This window comes from Callorhinus ursinus, unplaced genomic scaffold, assembly GCF_003265705.2.
Source record: "Callorhinus ursinus isolate GAN/ISIS: 27379988/994484 unplaced genomic scaffold, GSC_fseal_2.0 scaffold70, whole genome shotgun sequence".
Taxonomy (NCBI): domain Eukaryota; kingdom Metazoa; phylum Chordata; class Mammalia; order Carnivora; family Otariidae; genus Callorhinus; species Callorhinus ursinus.
In genome coordinates, this window is record NW_027397132.1 from 126,686 (window position 1) to 140,752 (window position 14,067).

At 46.2% G+C, this 14,067-nt stretch overlaps 1 protein-coding gene across 8 annotated transcripts; it reads right to left on the reverse strand.

Moving 5' to 3' along the window:
- Positions 1 to 957: 957 nt before the first annotated feature.
- On the reverse strand, positions 958 to 13,091 carry ZNF789 (zinc finger protein 789). Of its 8 annotated transcripts, none has more exons than XM_025863760.2 (5): positions 12,988 to 13,091; positions 10,433 to 10,510; positions 5,636 to 5,762; positions 3,580 to 3,693; positions 958 to 2,326 (listed from the first exon to the last, which is right to left on the reverse strand). In XM_025863760.2, the coding sequence occupies exons 2-5, from the start codon at positions 10,499 to 10,501 to the stop codon at positions 1,323 to 1,325; spliced, it is 1,314 nt and encodes a 437-aa protein (XP_025719545.1). In that variant the 5' UTR covers positions 10,502 to 10,510; positions 12,988 to 13,091; the 3' UTR covers positions 958 to 1,322. The 8 variants fall into 8 exon arrangements, with proteins under 8 accessions (XP_025719545.1, XP_025719549.1, XP_025719546.1 ...); XM_025863764.2 differs by having other exon boundaries at positions 13,024 to 13,043; XM_025863761.2 differs by lacking the exon at positions 12,988 to 13,091 and adding an exon at positions 12,801 to 12,965.
- Between the last annotated feature and the right edge of the window lie 976 nt (positions 13,092 to 14,067).

A 14,067-nucleotide genomic window follows, 5' to 3' on the forward strand; every position in this document is an offset into this window, starting at 1 on the left:
TAGCAGTTTATATTGCAGAACTAAGATGATGCTTAGGAATGGGTTTCTTGTATTGGTGAGCTGTAGGGAAGAGTCATATGGTCAGTTCAACCTATGTAACCTAAGGCTCCTTGAGGACTACAGTCAACACTTTCTGAGCACAAGCAACTCACTTGTGGGGAGAAGTGTTGAAATACTGGCAGGGGAGTATAGAAGAGACAGAGCAGGGAAGACTGCTAATAGAGCAGCTGCCAAGGTGAGTGACTGTGTAATCCCACGGCAAGACCGAAAACAAGTGTAAAACACATGCTTCAGAGATATTCCACCCAAGGGGAGAGGATCCTATTTGTGAAATTCCCATCAAGCATTAGTTGAGGCCTGCTCCCACGATGTAGTTACCCTACAGAGCAGTGGCCTTCTGTGGTTTTAGAAAAAGCCTGCAGGCCGAGACACACAGTGCAAGTCAGATGAAGCCCAACAGAGGGAGTAAGCACAGGACAGGCAGGCCAACAGCATCTGGTAACAGTCGACTTAGAACTCCGAGTAGAAATCTAGTAGCACGCTAATTTTAGTTTCTGGGTACAATTTAGTAATTTTTTAAAAGCAGGCTCCACACCCAAAGTGGGGCTTGAACTCACGATGCCTCAGCCAGGCGCCCAAATTTTAGTAATTCTTAATAGTTACTTGAGAGTAGCCCTTTACTTTTAAAAAGTCAATGTAGTATCAGGTAATTTTTCTACATACAACCAAGAAAAGTATCTTTTCACATCTTTCTTTGCCTTAAAAACATTTTTCCCCCAGTTGTACAGGAAATAAGAAAAGTATTCCTACATCGTTCATAATCCATCAAATGGTCTCCAGCCTAGGGAACCACAAAGTTTTTATGGCTCCCTTCCACCTGGACTTGGGACAATGAAGGTATAAGGAGCTCAAGGGAGACTGAACATGACAGCCTACTACATGTTCTATTAATTCTTTTTTTTTTTTTAAGATTTTATTTATTTGACAGAGAGAAAAGACAGCCAGAAAGTGCACACAAGCAGAGGGAGCGGGAGAGGGAGAAGCAGGCTTCCCACGGAGCAAGGAGCCCGATGCGGGGCTCGATCCCAGGACCCTGGCATCATGACCTGAGCCGAAGGCAGACACTTAACGACTGAGCCACCCAGGCGCCCCACATGTTCTATTAATTCTTGACTCCAGCAAGAAGGCTTAGCTACAAAAAGAGGGTCCCCACAACAAAACCACTTCAATTCCCGTTTATTAGTTTTCATAAAACAATGAAGTTACACATAATTACAAGAGTGGTAAGTTCTCATCTTTAAATGGTCTTTTTCCAGTTAGTATCACATTGATATCCGTTCTCTGTGAGTACCCTGATGCTTAATAAAGCTTGTGCGCCAGATGAAAGATTTTCCACATTTGTCACATCTGTAGGGTCTCTCTCCAGTATGAATGACCTCATGGCGATGAAGATTTGCCTTAAAACTAAAAGTTTTTCCACATTCTCTACATTCAAAAAATTCCTCCTTGGTATGGGTTCTTTGATGCTGAATGAGATCCACATTCCGGCTAAAGGACTCTCCACATTCGCTGCATTTGTGAGTGTTTTGTTTAGTATGAATCTGTTGATGGCTCAGAAGGGTCGAATGCCGACCGAAGGCCTTTCCACATTCGAGACATTTATGGGGTTTTTCTCCACTGTGGGTTAACTGATGTCGAATAAGGGTTGAATTCTGACTAAACGTTTTTTCGCACTCACTACATTTATAGGGTTTTTCTTTGGTATGGATCCTCTTATGTTCAATAAGATATGCCATCTGACGGAAAAATTTTCCACAGTCATGACACTTATATGGCTTTTTTTGGGGGTGACACTGTTTATGGACAAGAAGAGTAGACTTATGTTTGAAGGCTTGCCCGCATATGTCACATTCAAAGGGATCCTCTGATGTGTGAATTCTTTGATGTCGAATGAAATTTGCCTGACGCCTGAAGACTCTTCCACATTCACTGCATTCATAAGATTTTGCGTTTGTAAGAATTTGCTTATGCCGCAAAAGCAACGACCTCTGACTGAAAGGTTTTCCATACTCCTCACATTTGCCCTGCTTCTTCCTTATTTGAGCACTGTGATCTTGAGTAAGTTGGAGGTTTTGAAGGAAGTCCTTGTGGCATTCATCACCAAGAGTGGGGAATGCAAGTCTGTAAATGTCCACCAATTCATTACATTTATGTAACTCTTCTGCAGATCTGTTGGCTGTTGTCTGCTTCACCACTGACGACTCTAAATCTTCAGAAATTTTCTGCTTTGGAGTTGGCTTTTTCATCTTGCATCTGGCTTCAGAACCTAACCCAATAAAAAGAAAACACAGAAATGACCTGTGCACTGCAGAAGGAAAAAAAAAGAGAGAAGCCACCTGTGTGTGCTATCAGACACCCAAATGAAGCTACGAAGTGCCTGCTTAGTTACATCATCCGGCTAAAGAGGCCAAAACTCTGATTTTCACAGGGCTCCCAGCTTCAATAGCAGAAAAAGTTCTGGACATCAACTAGCCGACAGATAAATGCCCAAGTGTGTGCCCGAGAAGTGAGAATCGCATAAACCCATCACGACTACCGGAAAAATAACTTACTCTGGGTACTCAGTAGTGTGATGTAATGTAGGAGAGGGAGCATCTTCTACTTTCTCGATAAGCAGGTTTTCAATAGTTCTGGGAGAAACAACTCCTTAAAATGGGGAGTGTAAGACAGAATAGGAAAGGAACCAGACGGAAGTAGGCACAAAAGCCAAGGGAATACAGCAGTGGTTCTCAACCAGGGGTGATTCTGCCTCCTGGGGGACAGCTGGCAATGTCTGGAGACACCTTTGGTGGTCACAACTGGGGTGGTGCTACTCAAATCTAGTGGGTAGAGCTAAACATCCTACAATACACAGGACAGCTCCCCACAATGAAGAATTATCCAGCCCAGCACGTCAATAGAGCAGAGGTTGATAAACTCTGGAGCAGAGGATATGGAAGAAGGTAGAAGCAGCAATCAGGACATAGTAAGTAGGAAAAAGCAGGTACATCAAGAAACACTGTGGGACTATGGAAAGCAAAGGAACAAGAGAAAACAGAGAGGAAGGATAAGTAACGAGGGTAGAATAAAGAATATCTCGTTTGGCATAAGAACTGTCAGACTGGCTGCTTCAGAGAAGGATTCTACTGCAATGGAATGAGGCTGAGCTTTGCAGACTTGAAATCGAATCCGAACTATTAATCTACTGTGTGACAGATACCTGAATCTTTTCAAAGTTTACTTATTCATTTTTAAGTAAGCTACACCTAACGTGGGGCTGAAACTCATGACCCCAAGATCAAGATTCGCACGCTTCACCCGACTAAGCCAGCCAGGAGCCCCTGAATCTTTTAGTTTCTTCATCTGGAAAATAGGGCTAATGGTCACATGTACTACTTTCAGAGGGCAGCAGGGATGAAAAAGTGGGAGGAGATACACCAAACCCCTGGCTCAATCTCTGGGGCAACACAAGGGGCTTCATTAATGTGGCTTTCCTGCCTCCTCAGGATTTCCACTCGACTGGGCCTTCTCCTCACCCACCTGGGCAAGCACTACTGGAAGCCTTCCTAGTCCCAGCTCTTGGTAGATCCAGGATCCATGGTTCTTCCCACTGCTCCAGCAGGCAGATCACCTCAGGTTTGGGAAACTGAAATCCTACTCATGGAGAAGTAAATGGGATGTGGTTAGTGAGTTACGGAGAGATGACCTAGACCTCAGCTTAACCCCCTTGGGTCTACAGTGGCAAACAGATAAGGACAATAATCAAAAGGGCTGGTGGGAATAGAATTTGGCACAATCTGATAATCTTTATGGAAAGTCTCAACAATCATCACAGCCTTAGATGTGGTCATTTCACTCTTAGAGTCTATGGAACAACTGGGACCAAGATGAATGGACCAGAGCCATTCAGCAGAGTTGTACGAGTGCACAGCTGGAAATAAAGTAAACATCAACAGGGCAATGTCTACAGCGTAGCATGTGAATGCAGTGAAGGCAAAAGTATTAGGCAGATACTAAAAATCCATGTGTTCAAGAATATTGAAATGGGAAAATGTTCCCTATGTGTTATAAAGCCGAATGCAAAACTCATGTGAAGTACGATCCAAATTTTGTTCTTAAAAACTATGCATGTGTGTGTATATGTACATAAGTATACATATATATGAAAAGACGAGGAAAAAGTCCAACCAAAATGTTAACGGGGATCATTTCTGGGCAGTGGGCCTGCAGAGGATTTTTATTTCCTACTCTGTTATTGAAAAGTCATTGGGTAATACAAAGAGACTTGAAAGTACCCATACCCTTTAACACCAAAATTCTGTATCTTGGGGAATAGTCACAAATTTATATAAGGATTTATGGTCAGAAACATCCACTAGAACATTAGAATATAGAAAATGATAAATTCATAAGCAAGCCAACAACAACAACAAAAGCCAAACTAAATATCCCCAAATGGGAAAATGATTAAATATTATAGATCATACAATAGAATCACATTATGGTCATTTACTATATTTATGGGGGCTTTTAATAGCACAGGGTAAATGCTGATATTGTAATGTTAAGATTTAAAGGAATTACAGAATTATATGAAGAATATGTTCAGCCACATTTTTTAAGGGGGAGAAAAACTAGAAGGAACTATTCCAAAATATGAACAGTGTTATCCTTGAATGTTCTCCCCTCCCTGTCATAATTTCCTGTACCTTCTATGTATTCAAGGCTGCTCTTGTAATGCTTTTATAAGGAAAACAGACATCAAAAACTGCAGAGGTGGGCGGACAATCCCACAAGAGGTGGTTAAGACTGTGGCAAGAGTGTCAGTGTGGGGGTCAAAGCTGTGGCCCCAGAAAGAAAGCTATTTGTGGAGGAAACGCCCACAGGAGGAAACTCTGCACTGGAATAAGACAAAGGCAGGCTCCCCAAGGAGAGAAGCAGTGAAGGTTCAGAAATGAAGTCAGTTAAGAGTCGTTTCCTGGATACCTGGTGATGCTGCCAACAAGGAAGGAACCCATTTCCAGAGAGAAGACAGAAAAAGAACCTAACCTTTGGAATCCAAATCAGCCATAATCTTTTCAGCTCATACAGGCTCTACAGATGTGGAGGATGTGGATCGGGGTGGGAGTGGATTAAGCGTCTCTGACCTCTAAAACAAAAGGAAACTATTCTTTGTGTACAATCCCTTATTTGAAAACCTTGAGGCCAGACGTGTTTCAGGATTCAGATTTTTCTCCAGATTTTAGAAAGGCAACTTGGTGTGTATATTTTCTATTACATACTGCCCCCAACAGGGGTTGGAGCTGTACCCTTAATCAAACACATTGATATTTCTGATGCTAAATAGATAGATACAAAGACCAAGTGGGAAAAACAAAAACAAAGACCAAGTGGGAAAAATAAGGATGCGACATAGCTTCCTGTAGGAAGAGATCAGGTTTTACCACCTGAGGACTTCACAGGTTGGGTCTTGCCGCCAAATGAATTATGAAAAAACAACTAGTTTTCCGAGTTTCTCTGATTTTGGAATTGCACGTAAGGGACTGAGGACTTGTGTAGACACTCAGAGCCAAATCTTCAAGCCACACGTCATTACCCAACAAGATCATGTTTCTGTAATTCTCCAGCATCACATCTCTGTAGAGGTCCTTCTGAGCCCACTCAAGTTTGTTCCACTCTTCTCTGGTGAAGTACATAGCCACATCCTCAAAGGACAGCAACTCCTGAAAACAGAGACTGATTATAGGCTCAATTCTTACAGTAACTTTGTGAGCTATCACTATTATTCTACAGGTGAAGTTTGAGGTGGTCAAGTGACTCGGCCAAGTTCATTCATTCTTCTCTACTATAGAGTAGACACACTTTTTCTGTAAAGGGCCAGACGGTAAATTTTTCAGGCTTCCCAGGCAATTTGGTCTCTGCTATGATTATTCTGCACAAAAGCAGCCAGGAACAACGGGTAAGTGAATGGGCACGGCTGTGTTCCAGTAAAACTTGACTACCAGCTCCAGGTCCGTTTGCTGACTCTGCTCTTATACAATACTACCTTTAACACGGAATATGTTTCTGTCCCGGGCCCCCTAGGAAAGAGATGGCGCATTCAAGGAGGTCACTGAAGATAAGTTAGCACGCAGGCTATTCACAAAGGAAGGTGCTTCATGGAAACCAACAAGGCGGGCTCTCACGGGGAACAATCACCCACCATGTCTGAAGGGGGGAAGAAGGTAGGGGAGGGGTTATTGGAATCCAGAAAGTTGTTGGAGAGGAAGCAAGACTGGGGCCATGTGGTCACTGTCATCCCACAGCCCAGCAGGCAGGGAGCCGTGGGAATAAAACCCAATACCACTTTCCTCCAGGTTTCTAGTCCCCTGACCCTCTCCACCCCATTGCCAAAAGCCAACTGGAAGCCAGAAGGCAAGAGAACCCATTGATGGTGTATAAAGGTCAGCCTCCGAGGGCACAGACCAAAGTGGGGGAGGGTGAAGCATACATCAAAGGTGGGCAAACAGAGACTGTTTAGTACAATCTATATGGCAGAAGTTTCCATTTGCAATTGTGTTCAACTCAAGTGGGCGGAGAACAGAAGGTGCCTCACAGTACTGCAGCCCTTGGAGCAGAGGCCTGGTGTCTGCCCACCACACTCCCGTCCCTTAGGAGAAACTGTGTAGCCTGAGGGGCTATCGGAGCAGGGAAAGGGCGATCCCGTAATAGGAAATGCCACCACCACCCCTCAGGAAACAGATACCAGAATTCCCAAATTACAGGGCCCTTCTTTCCCCCCTACCGAGCCCGACTTCCAGAGTTACCATGTCGAGCTCCCTCCTACCCCCATCCCAAAGGTCCTCCTCCTACCACAGCGGTCCTGTGGGTCTCCTCAGCTGACATTCTCTGATGCTACGTGAGCGTAAGCATGAGCGTGAGCAAGCGCTGGGGAATAAAATGGCTTAATCTCCCACAGAGTAATCTCTATACATGCAATCGTATGGCCTTTAATGTTGCCCCAAACTCTCACCCTCCTATTACTCCCCAGGGTCTTCTGTACCTTTACCACCCTCATTCTTTCAAGAAACACTGGGCACCAATAAGTTGCTAGCTTTCAAGCCATAGGCCAGCAATAAAGGGTCCCGTCCTGCTGAGGTCACAGGATATAACTGTTCAGGCTGTGCACAGCTCAGACCTTCAGGACACCATTTACATCATAGCTGTGTGGATGGGGGCCCCTGGAGTTGCTACCTGCACAACCTGTATGATTCTATAGCAGCCCTGGTCCCGCTTAGGGAACGGACCATCCAGGGGGAAAGCTGGAGTCAACACGGTAACGATCCAGTGGGAGGTACTCAGAGGAGCCTAGGAGGGCATGTGGTTCACCTCAGCACTCCCTTCCAGAAGTCACTGCCGGTTATGTCCCAGGGAAGAGCCCCCAGAGCACATGCTCCCTAATCCCTCTCACTTCCCCACCACCCCCTCCAGGCATCACCTGTGTTCTCACTCATCGGAAAAGCAGCTGTTCTCCTAGCCACCCCTCCGCTCTGCCTCTGCTTCCATTCCCTTGTGTCTCCCCCAGGGTCTTTTTTTTTTTTTAAAGATTTATTTATTTATTTTGAGGGAGTGAGAATGAGAGAGAGAGAGAGAGAGAGAGAGAGAGAGCACATGAGAGCGGGGAGGGTCAGAGGGAGAAGCAGACTCCCCGCCGAGCAGGGAGCCCGATGCGGGACTCGATCCCGGGACTCCAGGATCATGACCTGAGCCGAAGGCAGACGCTTAACCAACTGAGCCACTCAGGCGCCCCTCCCCCAGGGTCTTAATCCAATGACGAGGACTCTTCCATATCTTTACTCTCTTTCCCCTGTGATACTGTGATTTTTAACAAGAAATATGTATTTAGAGGCACCTGGGTGGCTCAGTCGGTTAACCCGTTAACTGACTGCCTTCGGCTCAGGTCATGACCTCGGGATCCTGGGATAGAGCCAGGCTTCTGCTGAGCGGGGAGTATGCTTCTCACCCTCTTCCCTCTCCCCCTGCCTCTCCTCTCCCCCCGTGCACATGCTCTAATAAATAAAATCTTTAAAATATATATATATGTATATTTAATCTTCATCCTCATTTCTGGCACAGAGCTCCTAAAACTCTTGGAATTCCTAAGGGATAAGAGCAGGAGCATCTCTTCATATTTGGCCTTCTGTCCTTGGTTTCTGAAATAGCTCCAGAGTCATGAAAGAGAAAGGACTGTCTCCTTAGTCATCACAAATTCTTTTCGCCACACCTGAGTTTACGTTAATGAGGTGATCTTTGGAAAGGCCCTAAGGATGGCAGGCTGGTTGCCAAGGGAACCAACCATGTGGTTAGAGGGTTTGAACCCCCCAGTTCAGAGGAGGGAGAGGGGCGGGAGGTCGAATCAGTCACGAAAGGGCAATGATTTATTCATTCAAGCCCATGTAATGAGCCTCTATAAAAACCCAAAAGGATAGGGTTCAGACAGCTTCAGGGCTCACGAGCGCGTGGAGTGCTGGGAGCATGGCACACTCAGAACACGGAAGCTCTGAGCCCCTCTTCTGTCTGGCCGTTCCTGAGTTACAGCCTTTTATAATAAACCTAGTAAAATCTAGTAAAAGTAAACTGTGTTCTTGAGTTCTTTGAGCCACTCTAAGCAAATTAATCGAACCCACGGAGGGGGTCATGGGAACCTCCAAATACACAGCCAGTCAAGGTACAGGTGACAACCTGGACTCGCAATTGGCTGGTGGCAGAAGTGGGGGAGGGGCAGTCTCAGGGGACTGAGCCCTTACCCTGTGGGGTCTGATGCTAACTCCAGGTAGAAAGTGTCAAAACTGAGTTAAATTGCAGCCCCCACCCCCACCCCACTGGTGTCACAGAATTGCCTGATGTGTGGGACAAACCCCAACATGTCTGGTGTCCGAAGTGAAGTGTGGCTTGAAAGTAGAAAGCAGAGAAACACGGGAGTGTCTTTCCTAAACACTCACTTCTCCCCTCCCTCCTTCCCCTTCATCAGCAAAAATGCCAAAACCTCTCCTATCTTTTTTTTTTTAAGAGTTTTTTTTATTTATTTGAGATAGAGCACGAGCCAGGGGAAGTGGCAGAGGCAGAGGGAGAAGCAGTCTCTCCACTGCACAGGGAGCCCAATGCAGGGCTCGATCTCAGAACTCGGTCCCAGGACCCTGGGATCATGACATGAGCTGAAGGCAGAAGCTCAACCAACTGAGCCACCCAGATGCCCCCAAACCTCTCCTATCTTTAAAAAGACATTCCTGTGCCTGCCTTCCCCTCTGGTTTCTGTTTTCTACCCTTCCCTCAAGGGACAAGTTCCCAGGAGAAAACTACACACACTTCCAGTCGCTGCGTAAGCCACTGTCTGGTTTAAGCCTCATCACACCTCTGCAACTGCTCTAAGGCATCCCTGCCCCCACCTACTTGGCAGAGCTTCGGGACTCCTCAGAAAGTGCGGACATGCTGGAGCAAGGCAGTCAAACTGCAATAACTCAACTTCCCTCCCTCCTGTCCGACCTTTCTTTTCTTTTTTAAGATTTTATTTATTTATTTATTTGAGAGAAAGAGAGAGTGAGAGAGAGAGAGAGAGAGTCCAAGAGGGGGTAGGGTCAGAGGGAGAAGCAGATTCCCCGCTGAGCAGGGAGCCCGACGTGGGACTGGATCCCGGGACTCCGGGATCATGACCTGAGCAGAAGGCAGTCGCTTAACCAACTGAGCCACCCAGGCGCCCGTGTCCGACCTTTCTTTGAAAATTGTTAGGATGGCTTCCTAACTTGTCTCCTTACTTTTAAATGCAACTTTTTAGAATCAACCTCCATAATGTTGCAAATTCAATAACTAAGCTTCCCTTATGCCCTTTAGTACTCCCAGATCAGAATTTATCTCTGTAATGCAAGAGTCTGTTTACATATCCAAAAAAAAAAAACCCTGTAAACTCCTTTAGGGAGCGTTTATCTCCCCACACAAAGGATAGTATCTGGTACATAGTAACACTCACTGACAGAAACAATGAGCAACTATGGTAACAGTATCTAAAATTGGAGAGTGCTTAAAGTAGAACTAGATACTATGTAAAGTATTATTTACCTATTTCACCAAGTGCCTCACTTAATTCTCATAACTCTTTGGGATAAGTGGTATCATCCCCTTTACAGATAAGTAAACTGAGGCCCAGGGAGCTTATGTAACTTGCTGAAGGTAAAACATCTACAACAAAGCCTGGATTTGAACCTGTCTGACCCCAGAGTTCAAGCTCCTTAACAGCACACTTTCCAAGAAGGAAAAAAATCCCCAAATTAATAAAGATGGCTCAACCTGAACAAAGGAGTCAAAGCCATTGCCTGGCTGCAGGACTACCCTGAGGAAGGGGAGGAAGAGCCCAGCTCACCTTCCACCCAGCTGTCAGGAATACAGCTTCCAAGTCCTGGTCTCCGAGATGGGGCAGGATTGCCGCCATCAGGCTGGACTGAAGGAGGAAAAAAGATAATGAGTAAAGGCCAGTCCCAATTTAAGCCTCTCTCACCAGGCAGCCCTGGGACAGGGAATTCCAACAGGGCCAACACACCTGAGCTAGTATACAGTCACGGTGTTTGGTGCTGAAATAGGGGATAAAATGAAAGAAGCTGCTAGAATAGTCTTTTTTAGGAACTTCTGAAGTTGGCTCAATTTCCAAAGCTTTATCCCAGGGCCCTGCCCTCCCCTTCTCCCTAGGATATGTTCTGTAGCACCTTATTGAAAGACTGCATACACAAAGGGACAAGACCATAGACAAGAACAGAACTCTGGCCCACAACCTGCAGCCACCAGCCCAGAATCCAATTCACACCCCATTTGGCAATCAGCCCCAAACCAACATCGGGTCAATAACGGCCAACTTATACTTAATTCTGACTTGCTTCCTACAATTTAGGACCAGCAGAGAAAGCCAAATACACTCCCCTACCCAACCACATAGGGTGTTCTGCTTCTATTTATTAACCTCCAGCTTTCCCAAGCCAACAACCTCCAAACTGGGCACATCTGAGCTTTCCTTTTTTTCCCCACCATAAAGCTTACCCCTGCCTGCCTTTGAGTCTCTGCCAAACAAGCAATGGTGGCTCACACCCTTGCTATATAGCAGGATCTGAATGAAGAGCCTTTGTTTGTTCTCGTTGGGGGGGGAGGGGTCATGTATTTCTACATCCTACAGGATCAGCTCAGAGAGTATAAAAATGACTTTAGGGCAGTTAAAGATTTCAGTCTCCCTATTATAGACACAGAAGCAACCATTGTCAAAAGAATATTCAGAGAGCTTTACTTGATATGAATATTTATTGAGAAACACACAGCAAACAAGACTTCAAAACCAAAAGCAAGAAGACACTGAGCTCTCAGCAGCCACCACTTAGTTCATAAGGCGTGAGGGGTAGCAGAATATGCCACCCCAAGATTATTTTGAGCTGTGGGCACTTGAAAAGCGGCAAACACAGAGAAAGGCTTTCTCTGAGCTCCCCTTATCTGCCTAAAGACCGATCCTCGAAAAGGAACTCAATTGTCATAAATTCCCCTCCCAGGAGATGAGACTAGATGTTGTTGACACCACACCCAAACTATCCTAAACCATCGGACCTCCTGTCTCCTCTTCTAAGGACCCTTTCATCTTTCCTAAAATTCATTTACTCTCCTCTAAGAGGCCTACATCCTCTCTCCCCTTTCCCTATTAAGAGGGTATTTAAGCCTGAATTCTAAGCCACTCCAGGAGTTACTCATTTTTCCGTGGTTATTTCCCACTTATACATGTTAATAAACTCATTTTTCTCTTAATCTTTTATTGCCGGGATCTCAGCTGAGAATGGAGAAAGAAGGTTATTTCTCCACCCCTACACACGAAATGAGGAAGTACCTTGTTTTCTATTGTGACTGTTTACTAGAAACTTACAACCCTTTTAGAATAGAAGCACTGTACAAGTTTACTTGTTTTTAGCTGATTGGCCAGGAAGCTACAAGGTCACCATGACATGAAGACAGCTTAAGTTTCCTAGAAGAGTCAGCATTTGGGGAAATTACGACAGTTCAAGTTTTGATTCCACAGCTAAGGGTGGTTGGCTAAGGGTATACCCAAACTGTGGTCTCCACTTTGGTTTTTCTGGATCATTATAAACTCAACATCGTTACTCTCGGGAAGTACACAAGTGATGGGATACAGGTGATTTTCATTTTTTTCTTGTGCGTTTCTGGCCACGGGTGAACCTTGCTTTCTGTGAGTGCATTTGTAAGAAAGTCTCTCGAACCATTCACGTTCCTTAAAAACATTATTTGGAAGATACTCTGGCTTTTAAGCGAGGAGGCACTCCAAAAAATGTCCTGACCAAGGGCTTCAAGATTGGGGAAGGGACCTCAACCCTTTCATTATCTAAATGATACTGTCTACCGTGAGCATGGTGCAATCGGAAGTGAGAATCCAAAACGCCACTTCACAATAACCTGAACTCCTGAAACGTTAAATCACATCTCCTTTTCCCCTATAACCAAACCAAACCACAGTATTCACCAACCATTCATTCATCGGACTTGTTCTTCCCTACCGCTGAAGACCTGACACCACGGAAAATATTCACAAGTTGACATCTTCAGGAAGACGCTCCGTAAATGCCCTGCGACCTCCCCTGAGGGTCTCTCGAACCCGGACCCTGCCGTGGCGGGGCCGCCGGGGTTTCTCCCGCGCCACCCACCCCTCGCATCACACTAGCTCCTCTCTCCCCACACCTGCTCCGCACCTCCGACCCTCCGCCGCGCCACCTCCGCCAGGAAGTCCTCAGTATCCACCTGCTGCGGCCCTAGGGGCCGGGCTCCCCTCTCGAGGTTCCCGGCCGGACCCGCGCTGCGGTCCGCGCCCCTCCGATGACCACCCCCTACCCGAGGGCGCGAACGCGGAAGAAATCCCCGCCACTCGCCCGCCCTCACCCGCGCGCGTGGAGCCCAGCGTCTCCGCCCGTGTACCCTCTAGGAAGAGCGGAGGCTTCGGAACTCTTTGGTCGGGTTAGGAGAGCGGCGGCCTCTCGTCTCACGCACCCGCCGCTCAAGTCGGGGCCAATCAACGGCCGCGCAGCGCGCCGGCTGGGCCACGTGACTTCAAGGCCCCGCCCCGGCCGGTTCCCGCCCAGCCGAGCAGTGCGCAATCTCCAGTAAGAAAAATCACCTGAAGACTTTAAAACTCTGCCGCCGAGACGCTCGTTTTCCACACCAGTTGGATCAGAATTTCTAAGAGTGGGCCCTCGTGCAACTGGGTATTTTTAAAAAAGCTCCTCTTTTGAGTGTAGAGTGACCAACTTTTTGGAGAGCTAACCCTGGACACAGTCCTACCAGACGAATAACATAGTACGTTGAATATAATGAATGATTACACATCTGTGTTACTTAACATAAAAATATGAAAAATAGCTATTTATCTGAAATTATGTTATTCAGAAATTACGTGAATGCTATTTAAACAAACTAACATAGGGGTGCCTGGGTGGCTCAGTCGTTAAGCGTCTGCCTTCAGCTCAGGTCATGGTCCCATGGGATCGAGCCCCGCATCGGGCTCCTTGCTCAGCGGGGAGTCTGCTTATCCCTCTGCCTGCCACTCCCCCTGCTTGTGTTCCTGCTCTCGCTCTCTCTCTGTCAAATAAATAAATAAAATCTTAAAAATAAAGCAACATAGGACTAGTTATCAGTGGCAATGAGTTGTAATTTATAGGAGGATTTGTTTGTTTTAAGATTTTATTTATTTGACAGAGAGAGACAGTGAGAGAGGGAACACAGGCAGGGGGAGTGGGAGAGGGAGAAGCAGGCTCCCCGTAGAGCAGGGAGCCAGATGCGGGGCTCGATCCGAGGACCCTGGGATCATGACATGAGCCGAAGGCAGACGCTTAACGCCTGGGCCCCCCAGGCCCCCCTGATAGGAGGATTTGATAGGATTCCCTGTTTAGCAAAGAAAAAAAAAGTAACAGATTAAGAAAAACACTTGTGTGAAATCTCCCTTTAAGTCTTGATTTCCATGGG